Here is a 22614-nt window from a genome sequence, read left to right on the forward strand (position 1 = left end):
GTGGTGAGGCGGGCGAGGGAGCGGGCGGCGCAATTCTCAGGCGGTCGGGGGCAGCGCGGCTTATGTGACGGGCGCACCCGGGAGGCAGTCGGCCTGCTTTTGGCGGCACCCGCCCAGCGAACGCACCCCCCAAACGCGCCAGCGCCTTGTCCACCTCTGCCTCTGACGCGCCAGGACGGCGCTGCGAAAAGCTGGCCGGGTGGCCTGCCATGTACCGGTAGTCTCCCTGGGAGGCCGTCAACGCAGCGCCCACCCACGCAGCGCTGCACGCCAGCGTTTCTGCAACCTGCACGCCTGCTCTCTGGAAGCCAAGCGAGTGCGCGTGTTTGCTGCGTGTTTGCCTGCTGCCCGTGTGCCTCAGCGAACGCATTGCATAATTGCTCTGGCCTGAACTTTGTGCATTGCCGCCCCGCGCTGACTGCCCGCAGAAGCAGCGAGGACCCGCCAGCGACGCAGGTCACGAGCCCCCGCCGCCTCTGCTCCGCCATGCTGCTGGGTCGGCGGCCAACTGGCGCCAACTTGAGCGGCCCTCTCCCCGGCGCCCTGCGCCCGTTCGCTGCTGCTGGGGGCCTCCGCTCCCCGTCTCATTCACCACGACGCCGCAGCCAGTCTGGACTTTAGTCCACCTCTCACTTCAGCACCGTTTTCTTCCATTCTCTGTTCTCACATCTAGACCCCCGCAGCCAGCAGCCTCCACACCTGATGCCAATTCTCTGACACTACGCTCGATCCAAAGATGCGCTTCTGAAATTATTCATTGACATACTGCAATTCGCATTTCGTTATCCGTTAGCGTGTGTGCTCTCTGCTTTTGATTCAACATCCGAGCAGTCCTGGCTCTGGCCTGTCTCTCCCAGCCCCTAGTATCCGTACAAGTTGATGTCTCCGTCCGTCGACTCCCTCAGCTTCTTGTTCTCCTTGATCAACATCACACGAATCGCCCACGCACACCCAATGCTCAGCAACGCAAAGCCCGCAGACGCACCAAAGCCAATGCCGAAGCGAGGAGAATCCGTGTCCGGCCACAGGTACGCACCGTAGATATACCCAATCTGGCCTCCCACGTTGGTCATGGCCAGCACAACCGCCTTCTTCTCTTTCGTCTGGCTGAGAGTCGACGACGCCCAGCCGATGATGACCGAGTTGACCGAGTATGCGCCCACGGGGAAAATGAAGCATGCGATGTAGCGGCCTACCGTGTTCATGGTGCTGGCTGCGATCACGAATCCAGCGATGGCGACCGACAGGCCCGCCGTGATGTGCCAGGTGCGTTCGTGCATGCGCCCGGAGCTCCAGCCAGTCATGATTCCTGCTACGCCGGCGAAGAGGAAAGGCGGGCAGGTCAGGACGAGCGTGATGGTGCGATCGAAGCGGAGAGTCCTGACCACGCTGGGTGGTGTCAGTCCGCATCTGCAAAGTGTTCGTGTTTGAAAAGGGGAGTCTTACGTGGGGAAGAACGAGTTGAATGAGCAGGCGCTTAGGTGGAAGTTTTGCATCAAGCAGAACAGCCACGTGCGCTTATCTTTGCACGCTTGCTTGAGGCCTTCCATCATGCTGACCTTCTCGCCCGCATCGCCAACACGGTCGCGCTCCATGCGGTCGTGAGCCATCTGGCGCTCCTCAGGCGTCAACCAGGATGTTGTCAGAGGAGTGTTGGGGAGCAAGAAGAAGCCGAAGACAGCCACGAAGGCTGTCGCCGCGCCCTCACTGACCCATGTCAGCATTCCACTCGGACTGCATGCTGGATCGATACTTACATGATGAAGAGCCATCGCCAGCCAGCGATGCCCTTGGCTCCATCCAAGCCAGCAAAGACCCCCGCAGCGATCAAGCCCGAGAATCCAGTCGCCAGGATCTGGGCACAGTACAAGAGGGCAATACGCGTAGCCACCTCTGTTCTTCGTCAGCACCGTGTCCTCGAGCACCTCATCTCCCAAAAGCACGAGTCACGTACCCTTGCGCGTATAGAAGATACTCAGCATATACGTCGCGCCCGGATAGAACGGGGCCTCGGTGATGCCCAAGAAGAAGCGGCACGCAACCAGGCCGCCGAAAGTCTGCACCAGCGCCGTGCACCCCGACACCACGGCCCACACCAGCATCCACGAGCTCATGTAGATGCCCGGCTTGATGCGCGTGATCAGCATGTTGGACGGGATCTGCATGAGCACGTAGCCGACGAAGAGGATGGAGACTGTCGTATTGAACTGCACGCCCGTCATGCCGAGATCTTCCTCGAGATTGTTGAGGCGCGCTTGCGCGATGGCGTTGCGGTCTACATAGTTCTTTCACTTGGTTAGCAGAGCTCGCCGAGAGGTAAGGCTAGTGAGGCTGGTGATGTTGAAGTAGCGTCGGGAGGGAAGCTTTCTTGGCGGTGCTTGTCGAGCTTCGTTCCTGACTCGTTGACACGGCGCACCGTTCACGTAGCGGGTACGAGGCGACTTACGAGGAAGTACATGGTGCACAGCGTAGGCTACATCTGTTAGTCTTGCACCAAAGTATGTGGCCTCCGTTCGAGAGCCGACCGGGGCGCATCTTGCTTACCATAAGTCTCCAGTCGATCTTCCGCACGAGCGCTATCTCCTTGGGATCCGTCTTCGCTACACTACCCGTGTAGTCTGCATTTCCACCCGCGACAGGCCTGATGCTCTCAAGGTCCGCTTTCTCATCGTAGCGGCGGGCATTCTTCTCGCTCTCGACGATCGCATCTTGGGTTTTAGTCTCCATGGTGCTCTCTTCTTGAATGTCAAGTTGGTAATCTGGGGAAGTGGGGCGCAAGCGGACGTGAGGGGAGACGGCGCCACGCAGCTGGGACCAGTGGAGTTATATGTCCAAAAGTGCTGAGACAAGAACCGCCCTGGGAATGCAACCTTCAAGTATGTTATGTAGTACACCCACACAGCGTGCAGCATCGCCTTGGCGCGCCTCCCGCAATCACTTGGCACCGCTGCTACCCCAGGCTTTCCAAGCCTACCCCGCACGCGTGCAACGGTGAAGGAACCCTGCTCGGCGTGGGCGTACAGCGCGCCGGCAATCTCTCCCCTTCCCTTCCCCGGAAAGCCTCAGAGTCGGGGACTCGGGGAGAACGAAGGTCAGGCTGCCGGGAGCATTTCTGAGACCGTGCCAAGCTGCACGCTGGTAGTAATGCATTTGTGCCGGGGCGGAATGCTTCGTTGGGCAATGTGGCTTGCAGGATGCTCGTTGCGACGAATGGGAGCGAGCATGTAGTGTCGAGTGTCTGGGCGGAAAAGCCTATCCATGTCTGGGCAACACACGACCTGTTGCATGGTGCGAGCGTGGCGGGGCTTATGCGCGCTACGTCCGATATTTTAGCAGGTGCGAGCTGAGTGATAGCGACTAGTATTGGCCGACTTACACGCGTGGAGCGTGGTGAGTCTGTTCACGGACCTATATTTGCATGCGTAACAATGCCTACCTACATTCTCACCGGATGATAGGAAAGGGTGAGGCGCCGGAAAAAAGGGCTTACTACTATCTCCAGACTTTGTGAAGTCCCCATGTACTTCCCTCCTAGTAGAAGTTTGTACAGACCTTTGGAAATTTGTACTCGACTTGTCCGTCCTTTATGGCAGGGAACACACCAGCATTAACGAGTGCGAGTGCGTCCCACTCGAATGCGTTCTCCGTCTTGAAGTTCCAGAAAATCCATCCTTGTGTCTTCGATTCAAAGGCTGCGATCTGGGTCTCAATGTACTTGCGCGTATCGTCCTTCTGCGTCTGGTTCCACTTGCTGACATTGTTTGCGAAGCTGCAGTCGCCCTGGTATGGAGCACCGAGATATGAACCATCGTATCGAGCTCCGCGCCCGAGTCCATTGAGGTACTTTGCGCAGTCGGTCATAGCACCAGTCCATTCTCCAACGAAGGTCCACTTGTCCGCTCCACCGTAGGCATCGGCAAGGTCGCACACTTTGTGATTGTGCTGAGAAGGCTTGAGCTGGATGAGATCATTGTTGAAGATCTGATATTCGTGGTGGTCGATTGCGACGTTTTGCGCGTTATTGTCTGACGGTGTTAGGTACCCGTTCCATTCATTTGGTCTGATGAAGCCATCATGCAGAATAACAGTCGTGTCGGAGGTGTCGCGGACTTGAGCATATCCATCGCGGTAGAACTGACGTGTCACGTCCTCGCTGATGTTATCGAAGTACATGGCTGGTTCGTTGAGGAGTTGAATGCCGACAATCACATCTTGGTACTGAGTTTGCGCGTACTGGTCAGAGATGGTCTTCAAAACTTGCAAAGTCTGTTTGACAGTGTCACCAGACTGCCATTGCGGGACATTCAGGCGCTGACCAGAATTATCGTACCCATTCTGGGATCCAGGTGCACCATGCAGGTCGATGATGATCTTGAGCCCCAAGCTTCGTGCCCAGTCGATGGAGGCATCGACGTAGACTTTTGCGCCCTCCACGTATGGTGACCCGAAGGTGTCATATGCCCAGTATCCGATCGGTATTCGGACAATGTTGAAGCCGGCATCCTTGATTTTCTTGAAGTCTTGCCACGTGACGAACGTGTTCCAGTGTTCGCGGAGTACAACGAGTGCGGCATCACGGCCGAGTTTCTTGCCCAGCTGGAGTAGTGTCAGTCATTGAGCAGAGGAAGAGCCAATCATCTTACAGTGTATTCGTCGACGATGTCCTTTTGAGGACGACCTTGATTGGCTTTGTCAAATAGGGAAGGTGTAATCCAGCTAGATGGCTCTCAACGTTGCGTACCCCAATAATCAGACTAATCACTTACGGCTCGAGGACTAGCCAACCACCGATGTTGACGCCACGAATCTTCTCGCTACCCCAGTTAAAATCAACCCTTCTTTTCTCGCTGATTCTCGTTAGCGCTCAAGGCCGTGACAATAATTGCCATCGGGTTGTTTGGGGATTATGCCCGTGTGGCGTGAAACCTCGTGGTGATAGACGACAGGCAACAATTATCAGATGCACACAACTTACGTAGGAGCTGTAAGTGCGGCAGCACAAAGCGATAGCACAGTGATAGCGTGTCGAATAAACATGATGCAAGGAGAACTGTGGCTGATGCTATGCAATATATCCAGAAAGTAAAGGTAGTGCACAAAGAATTGGGGCGTCGCTCCAGATGAAGGGTTGAAGAATGCTCAACGCGGAAGTAAACAATCCAAGCGGTTGTCGGCAGAGCGTTTGCAAGTACGCTCAATCCCTTGCAGCTGCCGTTTCCGGTAGTCCCACGTGGATATAGAGCGAGATCTAAGGCCTGGGTTGCATAGGATTAGCAGATACAAACGCACCGGTTGGCTGGGTGTTTATATGAAAAAGCAAGGAATGGAACATGATACTTAGATTGCCCTCAAAGAATAGCTGGTCGCTCGGAGATACCGCAGGCACTGCGTCAGCGAGCTGGATGCGTTGTTTGCTTGCAGTATACAAACCCATGTCATATCTACTAATGTTGCCTTACCACATATATGTTGAAGTAGGGCTTGAAGATGCGCAAATCGTCGTTGTTTTGAGTGGATCAAGTAATGCAGACGTTCGAGAAGCGGCAGGTAAGCCCACCAATGTTGAGCATTGATAGAGGAATGCGCGATGCCATTGATCGCTTGTGAAACAGGAATAGCTATCGAAGCTTGTTTTGTAGTTGCAGATAGGGAGAAATAACTCTACAAGGCTGTGCGGCTCGTACTGGCTGACGTGGGCGCCAAAGCGCAGATGGCATCTCGCAGAGATCTACAGAATGGCGCAGGTCGTCCAGTCGAGCGGAAAAGCGGCAGGGGACAGCATTCCGTAGAACGAGTGTTTCGCGACACAAACACGCGTGGGCGCTACATGGCACGAATCCATGTGCTCCACATGTTCTCGTCCGTTTACGATGGCAGGGTGACGCAGGCATGTTAAAATGTGAATCGAATTATTTTGGAACGCTGCGTACTATCTTGAATGGCGTGTTACGTGCGCAAAGGATTCGCAACATGCTGCTGTGTTGGATGATGAAGGACTCAGCTGTGGTTGACGAGGAGAAGACCAGGGATGATGGAAAGTAACACACGTGACCATGCCCGAGTTTAGCTAGTGCCCTCCAGTCTCACTGCTCGACGCGTCTGTACACAAATATAATATTTGAAAACCTCCTTGCACGCCTCGTGTCGCTATTCTCGTTGTCGTTCAAAACTCTGTAGATATGGGTTGCCTACCCTAGCATCGATGAGACGTCTAGATTTGACTGTGTGTACTGAACCAGCATGCCAGAAAGTATAGACGGTTTGCAGGGCTTCTGCGGAAATGGTGCAGAGAGGGCTCTGAAATACAAGCTGTCCACCACCGAGATCTTGGGTATTCCCAGTATTATGCCCTTTTTTTTTGTCGTGGTCATGAGGTGGAGACGGTTCTCTGCCTGAACTTAGTGGTGATGCGTGTTTGTCAGCGTAGTGAAAATTGAGGAATTGACCGCCGTGATCGTCTGTGGCTGGAGCGTCGATATGTTCAAGTAGGGCGACCCACAACCTGGAGGCAGTCAGACTCGCGAAAGATAGATGAGACAGGTGCGCAGAGTGAGAATGTATGGATCGCTTGCTCGACGGGGAATCTATATCTAGCAGACATATCGTACAGCCCTCTTGACTCGCTCAAAACTTGTAGACCTGGTCCTTGCTGTATCCAAGGTCCTTCAGGTAGCCCTCAAGCTCGCCCTGGTCCTGAGGGCTTTTCTTGCCACCGCTGATGGCCTTGTACATGCCGGGTGGTCCGCAGACAAAGATCTTAATCTTCTCGCCCTCCTTGGGCTCGGGGAGGACAGTCTTCAGAAGCTCCTTTGTGATGAAGCCCTTGCCGCCCTGCCACTGCTCAGGTGGGTTGTCGAGGACGTAGAAGGCACGGAATCGTCGGGGGTATGTGTTCTCGAGCTCCTCGAACTCGCGCTTCAGGAGAATATCCTCCTCAGAGACATTTCCGAACACCAGAGTGACCTTGGTCTTGTCGTTGGGGTTCTTGAAGATAGCGCGAGCAGTCTGCCACATTGGTGTAATACCAGTTCCACCAGCAATTAAGGCGATGTGCTCACTGAAATTTAAAGTTAGCAAACGTCTGATAAGACAAGATTGTTGGACACAGGGCGCTTCGTGGATGCAGGCCCAGGAAATGTGCAGAAGCAGGCTACTCGAGCCCAGAGCGAAGCCCAGAGCGAAGCCCACCAGAGTTCAGACAAACTGAGACTGGTGTGGACACACCAGCTCGAGTTGTGGCCTACGCTCTTCCTCACGTCTACTCCATCCGATGTTGGAAGGCAGCCCCAGCCCTAGACATATAGCAAGAAGTGGCATCCTGTTCGTGGAAGTCGCATACTGGAAGGCGGACGTGACCGAAGTGGGGGATGTATACAGAAGGAAAGAGAGCTCTTACTGTTTGTTTTCTGACCACTGGTACTTAGGGATAGGACCCTTGATGTCCAGTCGCTGCCCAGGCTCGAGGTTGTGCATGTGCTCGGACATGGGGCCGCCGGGGTACTTCTTGATGATGAAGTCGACGGTACCCTTCTGATCGACGTCACTAATGGGAGTGTAGGGGCGAATGACGGGCTTCTTCATTTCGGGGCCCTTGTACTTCGTGATAATGGCGGCTGTTGGATTGTCAGCAGAAATTTGTATTTGCTACAGCGCTCAACGTACAGGCAACGGGCAGACCGCTCTCCTGGTCCTCCTCGGGGAGCTTGAAGGTAAGCTTCTTGGTGTTGTGGTTGACAATCTCTGACTTCTCGAGGACCAGCGAAAGGAAGCCCTGATCACCACCTGTGAAGGCCTTCTTGACCTCGCCGGTAGAGGCGGGGATCTTGCTCTCCTCAGCAGATGGAGGAGCGTTGCCCTGCTGACCAGATGGCGAAGTGCCGCCCCTCATGTAGAGGTAAGCACCGGCAAGACCAGCGGCACCGACACCAGTGTAGAGGACGCTGTTGCTGCCGGACTTGGGCGCGTCAGATGCATAACGGCGAACCTGCTGCTGCAGCTGCCTAGCTGGGCGGAAGAACTGTCTGGTGAACATATTTGAATACCAATTGACAGGATGAGGGGGACGTGAAGGTAGGATCGAGAGCGCAGGCAAAGTGCGCTATCGGGCCGGCAAGCTCGAAGCTCAACGATTGCGCCAAGAAAACGTCATTGTTCTTTCGTCCGAACTCCGATCTGCGAACCGTCGGCACTACCATCACCATAATTGTACCGGTTGCCGTACATTTGAACCCAGACCGTGGATATATTTGTGACATCAGAAGCGGATAGTGATCGTGATATACGACCGCGGAGATATTCAACATACCCACGAGCGCTTCTGTCTTGTCTTTCTTTTTCTGCTCTTCCACTGCATCCTCAAGTTTCTCAATCACACGAACGTGCCATGCATTGTGACACTCAAGCGACGATAGTGAGGAATTATCCGAGGTACCTGTAAAGACGTGTGCAAGAGACAGTTAGAAGACAACAATTGGCACAAGGAAAGCTAGCTGGGATTGCTGCAATTAAGGATGAGGGGAGAATAGAGACGTGTGGAAAGAAGAACGTACAGGACATTGATGTGCAGTTTCCCAGTTTCACTGCAAGACTGCAGGTTTGGTCAGATTCACTTTCAAGACCGTAGACGAATCAGCAGCTATACAAATGCTATCACACCTCTGACTGAATAGATATTGAAGCTATCAAACATGGTGTCCAACCCGGGTCTGTCTATCTCTTACTGCAAGACTCTATCAAAGACCTCTGGCTATCCAAAGACAGTGCATGAGTTCAAAGAGCTTGTCAAGACACGGCCACAGACAAGGAGCCAAGGTCCAGAGAGGCAGCAAGATTCGCGTTGCTCACGCTGTTCTAGGGTTCCGATTCAAAGGATACCTGCACCTAGTTTCAATCCGCAACCACGATTCCTATACTGTTCGAGCGCAGATACAATGCCCTGCAACTCAGCGACGAGATAGAGGCATGTCTCAAGTGGGATACACATAATCCTGCACCCGATCAACTAATTGCCTCGCAAGAATTTCGAACTCTTCTTGAGGCCCAGTCCCGAAATAGCCTGCTAATACGTCTTGGCCGCGCCAAAGCCCTCGATGCGATCCATTGCGATGTTGAATGTCTACTTGATATGCTGGCCAGGACTTTCTTCCCGGGTGTGCTAAGGTTCAATTTCAACTTTTTGCCTGCAAACTCACGAGATCTCGGCTCCACAGATATCGATCGTAGACGGCTTGGCGTATATCCAGATGCATCCTTTTTATTACACAGCAGTGCAGCCAAAGTATATGCCCCACACATACAAAATCACCCAGGCAGCGATGGGCCGACTCAATACGTTGCTGCATGAGATCTTACATGCATTCATTGGAACTTACGCTTGTCAAAGGTGTCCAACCTACGAAAAGCACGTTGGCGATCTGGCTGGCAATGGGCATGTATGGCAGCGGATAGCGTGCTGGGTTGAGAATGCTGCACCCCATACGATTGGTCTGCCTCTGAAGCTAGGCAGATTTGAGGCTATTCAAGCAAACTGGAGCGAATTCAGATACTGGCCCTTGGTAGAGGAGCTGGAGGAGTGGTCGCTCGTAGATGAAGACTAGTGTAATATGTAGATCTTAATACCCAAGTAATCTTTCACGTACCTCAAATTTTCTCGTCTGACACCTTCTGCTCCGGTACGATCTTGACTGAGCTCTCCTTAGGTGCCTTCTTCAACTCGCGCATCTCCCTCTTCCACTCCCTCTTCGCATCTATTCTCTCGCGCTTCAGCGCCCTCTTCTTCGCCTTGTGCTCCCTCTTTAGCTCTTTCCAACTCGTTCCTTTCTTCGCCTTCCCTTTGCCCTTACCGTTGCCCTCTGACTCCCCCCTTAATTCTTGCTTTCTCGAACGGTATTCCCTTTTCAGCTCGCGTTTCTTATTCCGCAAGTCTCGCTTCTGGGTCCTCCTAGCTTCCTTGCGAGCGAGTATGAATTCGGCAGCTTCTTTCTCCCCTGTGGCTTTTGCGATTGCTAGGTCTCTCTCGTGCTCAATTTCTTCGCGGCTTTTCTTCCCTTTGGATGCGGCGGACTCAGCGGCTTTGTTGATAGAGTCGATGCGTTTGAGAAATGTGGCTCGGGCGTCGTCACGGTCTTCATCTTCACTGTCTGATGAAGTTGAAGAGCCTGATGAGTCAGAGGAAATTGATGAGTCGTCATCGTCATCATAGCTCTTACTCTTCTGTTTTCTGAGGCTTTTGGAGGACAGCTGCTCGGATTGTGACTGAGGTACCTTTTCGGGCGGATATTCATTCGTACCGAGGTTACGGTGCAGGATGCCCGTGGCTTGCCCCGGAACGCCTACTGGAGCTTCGTAAGAGGGCGGGTGATCGTACTGCGGGGGACTAGCCGGCTCTGCAATACTCGGCCCAGCAGTGGAGGTTGGTCTAGCAGGTGGATTGTAGCCTCCGCCTCCGGCACTATACGCCGTGGCCCATTGCTCAGAACGCTGCCCGAATTGCTTTCCCATCGCGCCGGCTTGTCGTCCAAATTGCTCGCCCCAATTTCCCATCTTTCGGCCGAAGTCCTCTCCCCATCTTCCCATGTTCTGACCAAAAGCCGCCCAATCTTGCGATGATCTAGATCCGCGTCCGCGGCGCCCACGGCCACTGGCGTTACCGTCTCCTCGAGAGCCACGACCAGGACCGAAAGGACCATTGCCAACTGCACCAAATGGTCCATTTCCGGGTTCTCCGAAGGGTCCAGTACCGCTTGCTCCGAATGGGCCGTTTCCAGGTGCTCCGAATGGGCCGTTTCCAGGTGCTCCAAAAGGACCCCAAGCCTGTTCACCATGGCCGCTTTGACTACTGCCAGGCTCTCCGTGGCCAGGCCTCGCACCAACCTCAGGAACAGAGTGCGGCGGATCATCAATTGCGGAACCGCCCCCAGTCGCTGTGGACGTGGATGAGGAACTGAGGTCCCCGACTCTTCCAACAAGAATGCTCTGACTGTCTGTGGCGTGCTGTACAGGAATGAGACCATCATGAGCCGGGGCAGCTTGTTGAACAGGAGTCAGACCGTCATAAGCAGGCGCTTCTTCGTGCTCCTGGGGCTCGCCTGCGCCTTCACCTCTCATGCGGTACTCCCAGACTTCGGGCTCATCAGGTCCCTCGTTTGCGCTGACGCGGTGGGCTTCAATTTGGCTAGCGTCCAGCGCTGTGCCGCCATTGCGTGAATCACTTAGAGCGAAGTCGTAGGATGGCGGTAGGTCTTCATACTGAGGACCTCCTGGGCTATGAACAGGGGTTGGCTCAAAATCAGTTGAAGAGTCGTCAGGGATGGATATGGCGGCGGGCCTTTGTGGTGACGTCGTTGACTGCGGGGCAGTTGTGGCACCAACTCTGTCTGCCATTATTGAGTTTAAGATAAAGCGCTGTCAACTGATGTTTGAACTTAGAACTCCAGTTGCGATGAGCCAAGAGATATATGGCTGGCCGGAGCTTGAATGGAAGGATCGGGGGATCCACCCTCCGTGATGATGCTGGGGCGCAGCGCAGGGCTTCGCTCCGCTGTTGCCTGGTGGCCTTCCTCGAACACCAACCATTTACGCCTTACGAGCGTACAATTATCGCAAAACCAACCGAAGTGTGTAGGAGCTGTGGATTACCTATGTGCGCATGCCTCGTAGCCTTCAACATCATGCTCGATATCCAGGCTGAGCTCCATGTTCGTCTTTGGCCGGCGCGGGGCAGCGCATAGGTGGCCTGTGAGATCAGCACTACCAGCTAGTCCATCAACTTCGTCTCGACAGCTGGCTGTCGTCCAGGGTCACAATAGCTCTCGTTCGTTTGTAAAGAAGGTGACCTGATCGGTACATGACCTCGCTTATGCTCTGGTTTCACGCGCCTTTTGTGACAACCGCGTACTCCGACTCCGGATATAGTGTACACCGACCGACATTCGTCGTGATCAATAAGATCTTGGGAATGTTCTCAGTCTTTGATTGACATGATACACTAAATGCGCCCTGGTGGCCTGATTGATATGGGATCTGGTTCAATCCCCTGGCTTTCCTCACTCCACGCCGGATTCCTCCTCCACTTCTGTGCAGCATGGCAACAGAATGGTCAACAGTGGCCGTCATAGGTTCTGGCCCAGCAGGTCTGGTAGCTGTCAAGAATTTAATAAGGCTTCGACAAAACCGAGTTTGACAGAAATCCACATGTTGTGGAATGTGGCAGTACACAGAAGAAGACAGGACCTCCGTACTCCCGACTACTGTTGTGAACATATCTAAAGAACGGGTCGGTGATAGTTCTTGATAAGGCGTGTATCAGGCTAACATGCTCGTAGGGTTACTTTACTGACTACCCATATCCTGAAGGTCTGCTGCTCCTTGTATTTGTGCACGCCATAGGGGCCCGTAGCTGATATTGATGTAGACCTCTCGTCCTATCCTGCAGCTGCCCAAGTACAGCGTTATCTGGTCAGCTACGTAGTTCACTTTCAAGCTCGCACCTCATCTGCGCCTGAACGCTACTGTCGGTCGAATCAAGTTCGACGATGTTAATCAGCAATGGGGTATTCAGATTGAAGGCACGGACGAACTGTACTTTGACAAAGTGGCCGTTGCTATTTGATGCTTGACTAGTCTGCCCAATGTCCCCGCCATCGAAAGTCTGGAGAGCTTCAAGGGCAAGACCTTACATTCGAGAGCATTCAAGAAGCCAGAAGAATTTGCAAGAAAATGAGTCATGGTGGTTGGCTTCGGAAACACAGCAGCAGACATCGCGACGGCACTCGCAAATGTAGCGGAGAAGGCCTAAATCGCACACAGACATGGAGCGCGTATCGTAAGTGTCCTCTCTCTGCGATACACTCAATACTAATCCTAGCTCAGCTACCTCGCGGGGTCAACGGCAAACCTATTGACCACACTCTAAGCTTACATTTGTTTGCAACACAAAGCTGGATCATAACCAACTTCCTTATCCTTGGTTCTAGAATGTTCGACAAGTTTGTCAAAAGTTTACAAGACAAGAGCTTCAAGCTACGTCACGAATGGGGCTTTGAGCCTGCTCAAGTAATTCCAATTGTCTCAGACTACCTGTTCGACTACCTCGAGAAGGGTCTCATTGAATCGATCAGAGGGATCAAGCGGATTACCAGCGACACTGAAGTCGGACTCGAGGACGGCAAGATCCTCGACGTCGACGCAATAATGTGGTGTACTGGCTATCAAGCGGACTTCAGCATGCTGGAACCTCGCTTTGATCCCACTAGCTGTGCTGTGGCAGAATGGTCAAGAGTAAGCGGCTCAAACGGCAGACGACTTGCTCGCATATGTAACAAGGTTTTCTCTCTGTCGAAGCCAGACGGCCTGGCCTTCCTCGGCAACGTACATACGACACTTGCTGGCTTCCAGTTGTTCGATATGGCATCCATGGCCATAGCACAGGTCTGAAAGATTGCGTCGACGCTACCATCACAAGACTAGATGATCACAGATGTGGACGAGCATCATGTGTGGATTACAGAGCAGGCGAAGCATCGTTCAAACGTGTCGCCCGGTATGGTCGATGGTGGGACTTGGCTGCGTGATTTTGATGCTATGGCTGGTACGGGGGTCAATGAGTATCTTTGGGTGGGGATGGCGAGGGCGGTGGGGATGGCTCTCCAATATGAAGCTGTACAATATGCTGGTTGGTGGTCTCTGGAGTCCACACACTCATCGCCTCTTTGCTGGTAGAGAAAAAGGTGGTATGGCGCCATGGCGGCCATTGAGGAAATGAATGATGTTGGGCTAGCATTTGGCGAAACTAGTGCATCTCTCAAAGCGACAAAGTGCTAAGCGTTATATACGTGTTTCATGCGAAGAAGAGCTCTCTGACAGCTGCTCGGTACTTCTTATGCAGTCGTCTGTTACATTCTCCCAATTCCTATTCGGTCATAGAGTCTGTATACTGCAAAGTAAAAACGGTCACCTCTGTTTGCACCACTCCTCGTGGGGCCGGTAAACAATGACGTCACTGTCAGGTCACCTCAACTCCAGCTCGGTGTTTTCCTCTACGCACACCCTCGCAGCACTACAATATCGCTAAATTTAGCGTAGAGGATGCAAGAGCCCAAAGATCTCCATGGCATTGTTTCAACGTCGACTTTTGATGTCGAATGTGAACTTCCAACGGGGATCATCACCGTCATCAGCCAATCGGATGGTAGCCGCTGCAAGACGAGGAAGTCGCGAAGTCGCGAGATTGAGCTCGAACTTTCTCTCACGTTCACAGCGGAATTTCAAGTCCTCAAATACACACAATCGCTCTGAAATAGCGGCATTGCATTTGTTTCGAACGCAACGCCCAAATACGTCGATTGACACTCGTACAGCGTAAACAATCAACAATGGCCCAGAGGCTGCACGGCAGCTGCAGCTGTGGTCGATTCCGCTATATTGTCGACTTGCCCTCACAGCACGCTGGACAAGCTGAATTGCGGTACGACAACTCTTCTGCATCACGTACGTTCCTACCGTGAATGCCTCCTGGGCGCGGGCATTGAGCATAACGTCATAGCCCCACCTGGAGACCAGACATGAGGCTAACAGTACGCAGGCCAACACTCTGCCAGCCCACTCACACTCTGGCTACGCGTGCCACTACCATGGTACACTTCAGCGACGTTCGCGCAGTTCCCTGACGAAACGCATTCGAGTATCCAGCGTACCTTCACATCGCCATTCATGCCGACCACTTCCAACAAGTTTTGTGGATACTGCGGCACACAACTCTCATCATGGAGTGAGCGCACGCGCGACGAAGCTGGGCACATCCGCCTCCCGGTTGGTAGTCTGCTTGACGAAGACCAGGAGCTGCTGAACACGTTGGGTTTCTTCGGGGACAGCAGCGATGAGGAGACGAGCGTTGCCGGACCTGCGCAGACAAATTCTACACGAACGGTTGCGCGATCTGATGCTCAGGCACGTGGGGCTCCATGGTTCGAGGAGATCGTGCGCCACACAAGCTTCGGTCGTTTCAGACAACAGCGTGGTGGACATTCGGACAATGGCGTTCAGGTCGAATGGGAGGTTACCGAGTGGACAGAGGGCGACGACGATGGCGAGAGTAGCAGTACCACACCGAGCAAAAGGAAGCATGACGATCTTGAGGGTGGAGACGCAGAGATGCGTTCTGCTTAATCTTCGTCTTGACTGCCATTGTGTGTCAACGCTACAATACAACAGGAGGCTCACGCAAATCCACGAGAACGATATGAAGGCGACTATGAGGTGGTTCTGGACAGCCCGCATACACTTGCAATGGCTCGGAGTGACGGCGGTACATCAGGGGGAAAGCACACAGATGCAGACAGCACGACATGTCACTACTACGCTTTACTCACCATCTTATCCGACCAACATATGATGGTGGCGCAGGCACGTGTGCCTTGTTTATCCTCTTGCAGAACAACACCATCCTGTAAACAGAAACACTCCGGCACACTGCCGCAGCCCTCTTGCCCAACATTCCTTCTTCGAGTGAGTGAGATCTAAACGGGAACAGTTCAGCGAATCAGATCAAGCGGGTTTTGTGTACATAGAACGAGTAGGCGTGGCGTGGGGGCCTTAGGAGCCGTCCGCCGGACAATCGTGGACGGACCCTGGCTGGCGGGATGCGGGAGCGTCTCCCCCCATCGACTCCATCTCAGGCCGAAAGATAACACCACCGTTCGGCGGACCAACCTGGCGAAGCCATTGAGATTCACGAAGTTTCTTGCTTCATCCGCAACAAGGGATCACTCTGATCAACAACAAATTGTCTATGAGTGAGGTTTCTGCCGCACTCGCTGCATCTGCACTCGGGCGTAAAGAGTGCGTGATTGGTCTAGTCTCATCCTGTGCCTGCACCTGCATCGTTCATGCACAGGGGTCGTATCTCTCATCTTGTCACAGTTGACTCGGGCGATAAGCACAGATGATCATTTGTTTTTCCAGTCTCACCCGCTGCAACTGTATCTCTCGCGGAGATGGTAAGTCTTGGGTAGCCTTGTACATTTGGCATTCGAGCACACTGGTAACGCTTCCGTACCTTATCTATGGCATCGCTTAGCTTGGCTTACCATGACACCATACGCTGTGAATGAGACGCCCGAGCAGGAGGTACTTATGCAAGAGGTATTAAGGAGAAGATGCACGGCGACGAGGGTACCGTCCCTTGTGTCTCTATCCACAGCACCGGTATTTGCTCGTCGCTTACCTACGTGGAAAGCTCCTTTGGTGGCTCTCCAGACTTCTTCGTTTGATCTGCGATCGAACTTCCTTCTCCAAGGCAAGTAGTTTGACTTGAAATCTAGCCAACCTTCCGTTCGCTGGTAATCTCCGATACTTTCGCAACTGGGCTTTGCAACAAGCGGAGCTTCTAAGGATGAGTGTGGATAAGGATGAGAAGCCTCGTCTTGAGTCTCACGACGACACTATTGGCGTTGGCGAGGTGATCAATGCATCTGGCCACAAGCAAGAGCTAGAGCGACAGTTCAGTCTTCTGTCCATCTGCTCCATCGGTATCACTACCGGCAACGTTTGGGCTGCTCTTGGAGGCTCTATCGTAAGTCCTGCTCCTCCAACGCTCACCAACCTCCACACATCTACTAAAAAGTCAAGGTCATTGCTCTCTACAATGGCGGGCCTCCGGGTGTCATCTACGCTTTCATTGCCATCTCATGTTTCTACTTTATGATTGCAGCATGCATCGCCGAGATGGCTTCCGCGATTCCTTCGTCGGCCGGTGTGTACCATTGGGCAAGCATCACTGGAGGCAAGACCTACGGCCGTGTCCTTGGGTACTTTGCTGGATGGTGAGTTGGACCGCCACGGAAGACTTTCATTCAGATTACTTCATACTGTGTGCTGACACCCACCCAGGTGGAACTTCTTTGGATGGCTGTTCGGTACTGCATCCATGACTTCCATTCTCGCAAATCAGGTCATCAGTATGTGGGGTCTATTCCACCCAGAGTACGCCTTTGAACGCTGGCACGTCTTTATTGTGTACCTCATCTACACATGGGTATCTGCCCTCATCGTCATGTACGCCAACCGCGCTCTGCCGACCCTTACTAATGTGGGCCTCTTCCTTATCCTTGCTGGCTGCTTTATTACCATCCTAGTCTGCGCGATCATGCCTTCAACGACTGGCAAGGGCTACGCATCCCATTCCTTCGTCTGGAAAGAGTGGCAAAATCAAACTGGTTGGACTAGCGATGGTTTCGTCTTCTGCGCAGGCATGCTCAACGGCGCCTACGCTGTCGGTACACCGTAAGCCAACCCACTCAAACGTCTGACTGTGCGATCGTACTGATACTCGCAGCGACTGCGTCTCGCACCTCGCCGAAGAAGTCCCCAAGCCGCGCGTCAACATCCCGAAAGCCATCCTCGCGCAATATGTTGTCGGCTTCCTGACCGCTTTCTTCTACGTAATCACCATCTTCTACTCCGTCAACGACCTCGACTCCCTTTTCAGCAACCCCTGGCCCTTCCCCCTCGCCGAACTCTACCGCCAGAGCACAAACTCCTTCGCCGGCTCCCTTGGCCTGCTCATCGTCATCCACCTCCCCACCTTCTGCACAAGCGTTGGCACCTACATAACCTCCGGGCGCATGCTGTGGACGCTGGGCCGCGACAACGCGACGCCGTTCAGTGGCTGGATCGGCTCTGTGCACGCCCAGCAGCAGAACCCTCTCAACGCAACGCTCGCGTGCGCAGTCATGAACAGCGTGCTCGGCGCCATCTACGTGGGTAACAGCACCGCGTTCGCCGCCTTTGTGGGGTCCTTCATCGTCATGAGCAGCTGCTCGTATCTCGCGTTTATCCTGCCCAACATCGTGTCCCGCCGCGCGCACGTCATCAAGGGCCCGTTCACCATGCCCGCGCCCGTCTTCTACCCGGTCGCGAGTGTCGCGTGCGCGTACATGCTCGTGTGGATCGTCATCTACTGCTTCCCCTACGCGGTGCCGTTTGACGCCACGACGATGAACTACTCGTGCGTTATCGTTGGCGGCCTGACTATCTTCCAGGGCGCGTGGTATGTGGTCATCAGGAAGAGAGGGTATGCGGGTCCGAGAGGCATGCTTGAGGAACTTGAGCGCAGGTTGGCGGGTGGCGAGGCGGTTATTGCGGGGAATGGGAGCATTATGTCTGTCGAGGGGAGGGCGTTGAACGAGGTGCTATAGCAAGAAGTTGTTGGTTGGAGGGGCTGGAATATGTCGCGTTGCAGGAGCGTGATGGGAAGTGGAAGACTCGCGCAGTTTACGGTGTCGGAGAGCGGCTTCTGCGTACACTTCGCATGCTTGGACCATGTGCGATGTTCTGTGTATTGTAGTATGTTCTAGGCCATTGTCTGCGGGCTAATTACAAGCCAAAGTTGTTCTATATGCATTCCAACGAGCGACTGCTCACCTGCATCTCCAGCCCAGTCAATACTATCTCCAGCCCAGTCAATACCATCTCCACCACTACCCCAGCCACGCATCTCAATCCCGTAGCGACCAACCCTCAACGTCCTCCAGGCTCGGCCAGACCCGCAATTCCCCCCAGCGCACCACCGCCCCACCAAACCGATTTAAATCCACCGACACCCCCAGACAATTCAGCGCCGCATACTCAACCCAGCACGCAACCCGCTGCCACGCGAATCCATGGCTCATGCACTGCTCCATGTCTGCCCCGCTGCAGCCCTGGCACGCGAAGTGCAGCAGCGCCGCGTAGCAGATCCCGTGCAACAGCGTGGTCGTCGTCGGCCTTGGCGGTTCAGCTGGAAGATAGGTACTTGGATTGCGGAGCCGCGCTTGTTAGTGATGCGTTGCCTGGTGTGGTGTGCCGAAGCAATTCTCGCACTTGACCTTTGGAGTAGCAGGCTGCGGAGCGTTGGTCCCGGGGGTAGTCAGGTTGCTGTGCTCCTTGACGAGAGTCTTGAAACGAGGGACAGTGAAGAGTGCCGCACCTTTGACATGGCTAGTTTTGTTGCTGTCCTCGTGGGTGTTGCTCGTCTAGCAGAGGGGTGTATGGCACATGCTGGCTCTGAATTGAGGGTGGGGGCTGGTAGATTGTTGTGTAGTTGATGTGTGCCGTTGACTGGAACTGTGAGCCTCAATGGGAGGAAGCGTTTCAAACTCATCGAGCAGAAGCGGCCGCCGTGCCTTTTTACTCGACGGTCATCCGTAGGTCCACGAGAAATAGAGTGGAAGATCCATGGAGACCTAGATCAAGGTAGTGAGAATGCGTCTGAACAGCACTCCCCTTACATGGAGTCGAATCTGTCCACTGGACTTTGTGCTATGCTTCGATTTTCACCATGGGCCATGGCAACTTCGAGTTCGGCTCCGAAGATCAAGTCTGTCGCTCACTGTAGATGCTTCCCTAAAGCAACACTATTCACAATGCCAACACACGCACAGTAACAAACAACTACAGCTCCATGGCAAGCGCCTGAAGCCACGCGGTGTCTCTGCCGGCCTGCGTTATCAGACACCTCCGGCGGTTTGACGTGGTTTCAATACCACGTGGCGCTATTGCTCCAGCCTCACCGGGCCTGCCGGGTCGGTGGACGAGATAGGTAGTGGAGAAGAATATTTCGATTCTATCAATGCGACGCGAGTCGCCGCATTGACGACCTATGTCTCGGAACATGTGCGGTTGGCTATGATCGAATGTGATCGGTGGTGCTGATAGGCACTCGGCAAGTCCGACTGAGATGAAGCTGGGCGGTTGTTGAATACGCTGGCGGCTGCATCTCCTTGCTAAATTGTGGGGAATCTCAGCTCGCCGGACAAAGCGAGCGTGGTTCGCTCAGCTGGGACGCCATGATGGACAGGCACGGGGGCCTGGTCCATGACCTGCGGCGTTCCCGTCTTCTAGAAGACGCCTCAGGTTCGGCCTCGCACGGTCTTGATTGGCGTGGATGCAGGTATGCTCCTTTGCCAACTCGTGCTTCATTCCAGGCAGGGTGCGCCTACTATAGCACAGCGTGCATGCAGTGATTCAAGGCGATGTGGTGGCACGAAGCAAATATTCCGCTAGGGCTGATGTTGGGGCGGTGATACGTCATCACAACGCATTGTCACGAAGTTTCCACACCTGGTTGCAGGCGTACAGAAGGCTCAGTGGGTTTTAAACTTTAGACATGTTGCTGCACACTCGGGCCAAAAGGTGCAGGGGAACGTTTGGTGGAAGCCCTAGAGAGAGTCTCGTACACGACAGCCAGCGCAAGCCTGGCCAATCACGACGAGGGGTATCGAAAAAGGCTGGGGCGCAGAGCTGTGGCTGATGCGCAGGAGCGCCACGCACACCAGAGAGGGTGTCTGGGCCTTGGGCAAGAAACAAGCCGAACGGGTCTAGGTGGATGGCTCCGGAGAATAAGAAAGGGGATACACTGGTTAGGAGAGCTGCTATCAAGATGCAAGACAAACGAGATGGCAAATACGGCTGCAAGGACTGAATCCTTCCCAGAAATCCTTCCCAGAAGCTTGGAGCCGCCGTTTCACAGGGCAGATGCAGTTGCACTGCTGCTCCCAACGCGTGGGGGCGAATCAGCACGACGTGTCTAGTGCTGTTGGTGAGTGTGACTGTCAAGAGCCAGGTGAGTGAAGGGCCGGACTGAGTCGCGCGTCCACTTACAGGGCAGCGATCCGGAAGTGGCCAGCACGCCGCGGCGGTGTGGGGCGTCGCGAGATTGCGCAAGCGCCGCTCAGAAGACAGAGCGCGATAGCCGTGCTGGTGTGGAGAATGGACATATAGATGTGAGGGGCGGGAATAGCAATGTCTGGATGCTGGAGTTTGGGTGGCTGTGGGGCGCGAAAGGAGCCGGCGCAGTGAGCGTGGGCTTAATGGCTGCTTGCGGCAGGATCCTTGTTCGCGATGCTGCACCGGTGGGAGTCGGTCGAAGCAACGAGGAACGATCGAGGGCGATGCATCCCAGCTAGCGTCACGGATGTCTACGAGCGTGCGTGGCCAGCGGCCCAGCGCAAGGTTGCTTGCAGATACGAAGTATGTACGGTCACTGCCCTCTGCTCAGTGGAGCAAGCTCCCAGCGTCGCGGGCACAGCCTTGTGCAAGCGCAGGTTGTGTTCATGCAACCGCCCTGACGCGCAACGGTGTCCAGGGTCGCCAGTGGTGCGCGAGGAAACGCATAAAGGGTCGAGAGGAACGCTGGGGCAGGCCCATTTTTTCCTAGTGGGTCCATGGCAGATCGAAGCCAATCAGAACCTGTTCGCCACTGCTCGAGCGTCATGGCCCGTTGAACCCAGATGGCCGGGCGCCCTTGGCTGCATCTCTGTTCGCCTTATTAGGTACCATGGCCGCCCGCACTCTCTGTAGGGCAGCGTACCGATCTGCCCAACTGCCTCGATGCCCGGATTATGCTCTCACAACATCGTACAGAGAGATCACAGCACCAACACCATGGCCACCCTCTTCCGCGACTTCTCCTTTGCTGCGCCTTCGCTGTCGCAGGCCGACCATGAAGCCGAGCAAGCCCTCATGAACTGCCCGCCCACGTCAATCCCCACGACTCCCGAAGTCACATACGGCAGGCCGCCCACCCCTCCGCCGTGCACAATGGGCGACCTGGCCCAGCTCCTGGGCGGACAGAAGCTCTGCATCAGCACATGGCGGTCGCAGCACACCCCTGCCGGGCCCCCAACTCCGCCCAGCGAGGACGACACATTCCCTACCGGACACCTGGATCCTCAGGCCACCCGACCCACCTACTGCCGAGCTTCAGCCTCCATCATGCGCATGCAGCGCCAAGCGAACTCGCGGCTGCAGTGTTGCTCGTCCCAAGCCCGCGACATCTCACGGCTGGTCCGCATGATCCAGGACGAGGAGCAGTGCAACGTCAGCGACACCGATGCCCGCTCAGCATCAGCCTCAGCTTCAGTATCAGCCTCAGCCTCAGTATCAGCCTCAGCCTCAGTCTCAGCATCAGCCTCAGCATCAGCCTCAGCGCCAGCCTCTGTCGCCGCTGGAGACGACGAGGGCATCGACATGGACTACGACTGCTCGTTACACGTCACAGAGCCCCTATTCTCGCGGCCGTGGCATCGCGCTGGGGACCGACACAACGACAACGTCCGTGTAAACAAGACTGTTCGCTTGCGCAAGCGGTCGAGCGCAGCGCGAGAGACGAAGGAGAGGCGCCGGACCAGATAGGTCTTGCCTACCAAAAACTGTGATTTTCAAAGCATTGCGACGGCGTTGGCAGTACTGTGTGCGGTACGAGCACTTGAGCTCCCGCTGAACATTCTCTACGGGACAGGAGCGGCTTGAAGGCCCCCAGGCGGAGTGCTCGGGACAGCACGCATGGTATCGAACTTTTGGTTATCTATGCTCCCTACGGGTCGAGCCTGGCGTTTACTATCATCTATGCACACTACCGATTGCAATACCATCAATTGCGTATACACCAAATGACACATGTGGCTCCGCACTTTGTCTTGCACATGCATGCACGTTTCTTCTTGACCCAGCCGCCCGGACCCACGTGATGCGCGCAACCCCACCAGGGCTGCGATCGTCTTGGCCAAGTTTGGTGACCCACTTTCGGACTTTTGTGGTGGTAGCGCAGCATCTCACGCGTCAAGCACTTCACGCTCG

At 54.6% G+C, this 22614-nt stretch overlaps 11 protein-coding genes across 11 annotated transcripts; 7 read left to right on the forward strand and 4 right to left on the reverse strand.

The window, feature by feature from the left end:
• Window positions 1-860: 860 nt before the first annotated feature.
• M421DRAFT_74600 (MFS general substrate transporter) lies at window positions 861-2727 on the reverse strand (the record flags this gene model as incomplete). Its single annotated transcript, XM_033597061.1, has 6 exons — window positions 861-1389; window positions 1447-1707; window positions 1758-1893; window positions 1955-2285; window positions 2447-2473; window positions 2545-2727. 6 exons carry the CDS (start codon window positions 2725-2727, stop codon window positions 861-863), a joined length of 1467 nt encoding a protein of 488 aa, XP_033443918.1.
• Window positions 2728-3236: 509 nt separating this feature from the next.
• M421DRAFT_425560 (glycoside hydrolase family 5 protein) lies at window positions 3237-5091 on the reverse strand. The gene is made up of 4 exons (XM_033594111.1): window positions 4976-5091; window positions 4767-4847; window positions 4644-4716; window positions 3237-4596 (listed from the first exon to the last, which is right to left on the reverse strand). Exons 1-4 carry the CDS (start codon window positions 5035-5037, stop codon window positions 3532-3534), a joined length of 1281 nt encoding a protein of 426 aa, XP_033443919.1. The 5' UTR covers window positions 5038-5091; the 3' UTR covers window positions 3237-3531.
• A 1533-nt stretch (window positions 5092-6624) lies between these two features.
• Window positions 6625-8032, reverse strand: M421DRAFT_95942 (NADH-cytochrome b5 reductase 3; the record flags this gene model as incomplete). The annotated part of the gene is made up of 3 exons (XM_033598351.1): window positions 6625-7057; window positions 7397-7613; window positions 7663-8032. 3 exons carry the CDS (start codon window positions 8030-8032, stop codon window positions 6625-6627), a joined length of 1020 nt encoding a protein of 339 aa, XP_033443920.1.
• A 1147-nt stretch (window positions 8033-9179) lies between these two features.
• M421DRAFT_425563 (uncharacterized protein) lies at window positions 9180-9716 on the forward strand. Its single transcript, XM_033594112.1, has 2 exons — window positions 9180-9526; window positions 9639-9716. Exons 1-2 carry the CDS (start codon window positions 9315-9317, stop codon window positions 9655-9657), a joined length of 231 nt encoding a protein of 76 aa, XP_033443921.1. The 5' UTR covers window positions 9180-9314; the 3' UTR covers window positions 9658-9716.
• Window positions 9717-11853: 2137 nt separating this feature from the next.
• On the reverse strand, window positions 11854-12093 carry M421DRAFT_425565 (uncharacterized protein). Its single transcript, XM_033594113.1, has one exon. The coding sequence runs from the start codon at window positions 12082-12084 to the stop codon at window positions 11869-11871; it is 216 nt and encodes a 71-aa protein (XP_033443922.1). The 5' UTR covers window positions 12085-12093; the 3' UTR covers window positions 11854-11868.
• A 624-nt stretch (window positions 12094-12717) lies between these two features.
• M421DRAFT_95944 (uncharacterized protein) lies at window positions 12718-13434 on the forward strand (the record flags this gene model as incomplete). The annotated part of the gene is made up of 2 exons (XM_033598352.1): window positions 12718-12823; window positions 12866-13434. 2 exons carry the CDS (start codon window positions 12718-12720, stop codon window positions 13432-13434), a joined length of 675 nt encoding a protein of 224 aa, XP_033443923.1.
• Window positions 13435-13491: 57 nt separating this feature from the next.
• M421DRAFT_425568 (uncharacterized protein) lies at window positions 13492-14081 on the forward strand. The gene has a single exon (XM_033594114.1). It carries the CDS (start codon window positions 13543-13545, stop codon window positions 13717-13719), a length of 177 nt encoding a protein of 58 aa, XP_033443924.1. The 5' UTR covers window positions 13492-13542; the 3' UTR covers window positions 13720-14081.
• A 291-nt stretch (window positions 14082-14372) lies between these two features.
• On the forward strand, window positions 14373-15165 carry M421DRAFT_74688 (uncharacterized protein; the record flags this gene model as incomplete). The annotated part of the gene is made up of 2 exons (XM_033597065.1): window positions 14373-14487; window positions 14582-15165. 2 exons carry the CDS (start codon window positions 14373-14375, stop codon window positions 15163-15165), a joined length of 699 nt encoding a protein of 232 aa, XP_033443925.1.
• Window positions 15166-16390: 1225 nt separating this feature from the next.
• On the forward strand, window positions 16391-18194 carry M421DRAFT_74616 (amino acid transporter; the record flags this gene model as incomplete). The annotated part of the gene is made up of 4 exons (XM_033597062.1): window positions 16391-16570; window positions 16627-16820; window positions 16888-17280; window positions 17333-18194. 4 exons carry the CDS (start codon window positions 16391-16393, stop codon window positions 18192-18194), a joined length of 1629 nt encoding a protein of 542 aa, XP_033443926.1.
• A 100-nt stretch (window positions 18195-18294) lies between these two features.
• Window positions 18295-19082, forward strand: M421DRAFT_405283 (uncharacterized protein). The gene has a single exon (XM_033590292.1). It carries the CDS (start codon window positions 18395-18397, stop codon window positions 18860-18862), a length of 468 nt encoding a protein of 155 aa, XP_033443927.1. The 5' UTR covers window positions 18295-18394; the 3' UTR covers window positions 18863-19082.
• Window positions 19083-21213: 2131 nt separating this feature from the next.
• On the forward strand, window positions 21214-22441 carry M421DRAFT_425571 (uncharacterized protein). The gene has a single exon (XM_033594115.1). It carries the CDS (start codon window positions 21421-21423, stop codon window positions 22168-22170), a length of 750 nt encoding a protein of 249 aa, XP_033443928.1. The 5' UTR covers window positions 21214-21420; the 3' UTR covers window positions 22171-22441.
• The last annotated feature ends 173 nt before the right edge of the window (window positions 22442-22614 follow it).

This window comes from Didymella exigua (assembly GCF_010094145.1).
Source record: "Didymella exigua CBS 183.55 unplaced genomic scaffold M421scaffold_47, whole genome shotgun sequence".
Lineage (NCBI taxonomy): Eukaryota > Fungi > Ascomycota > Dothideomycetes > Pleosporales > Didymellaceae > Didymella > Didymella exigua.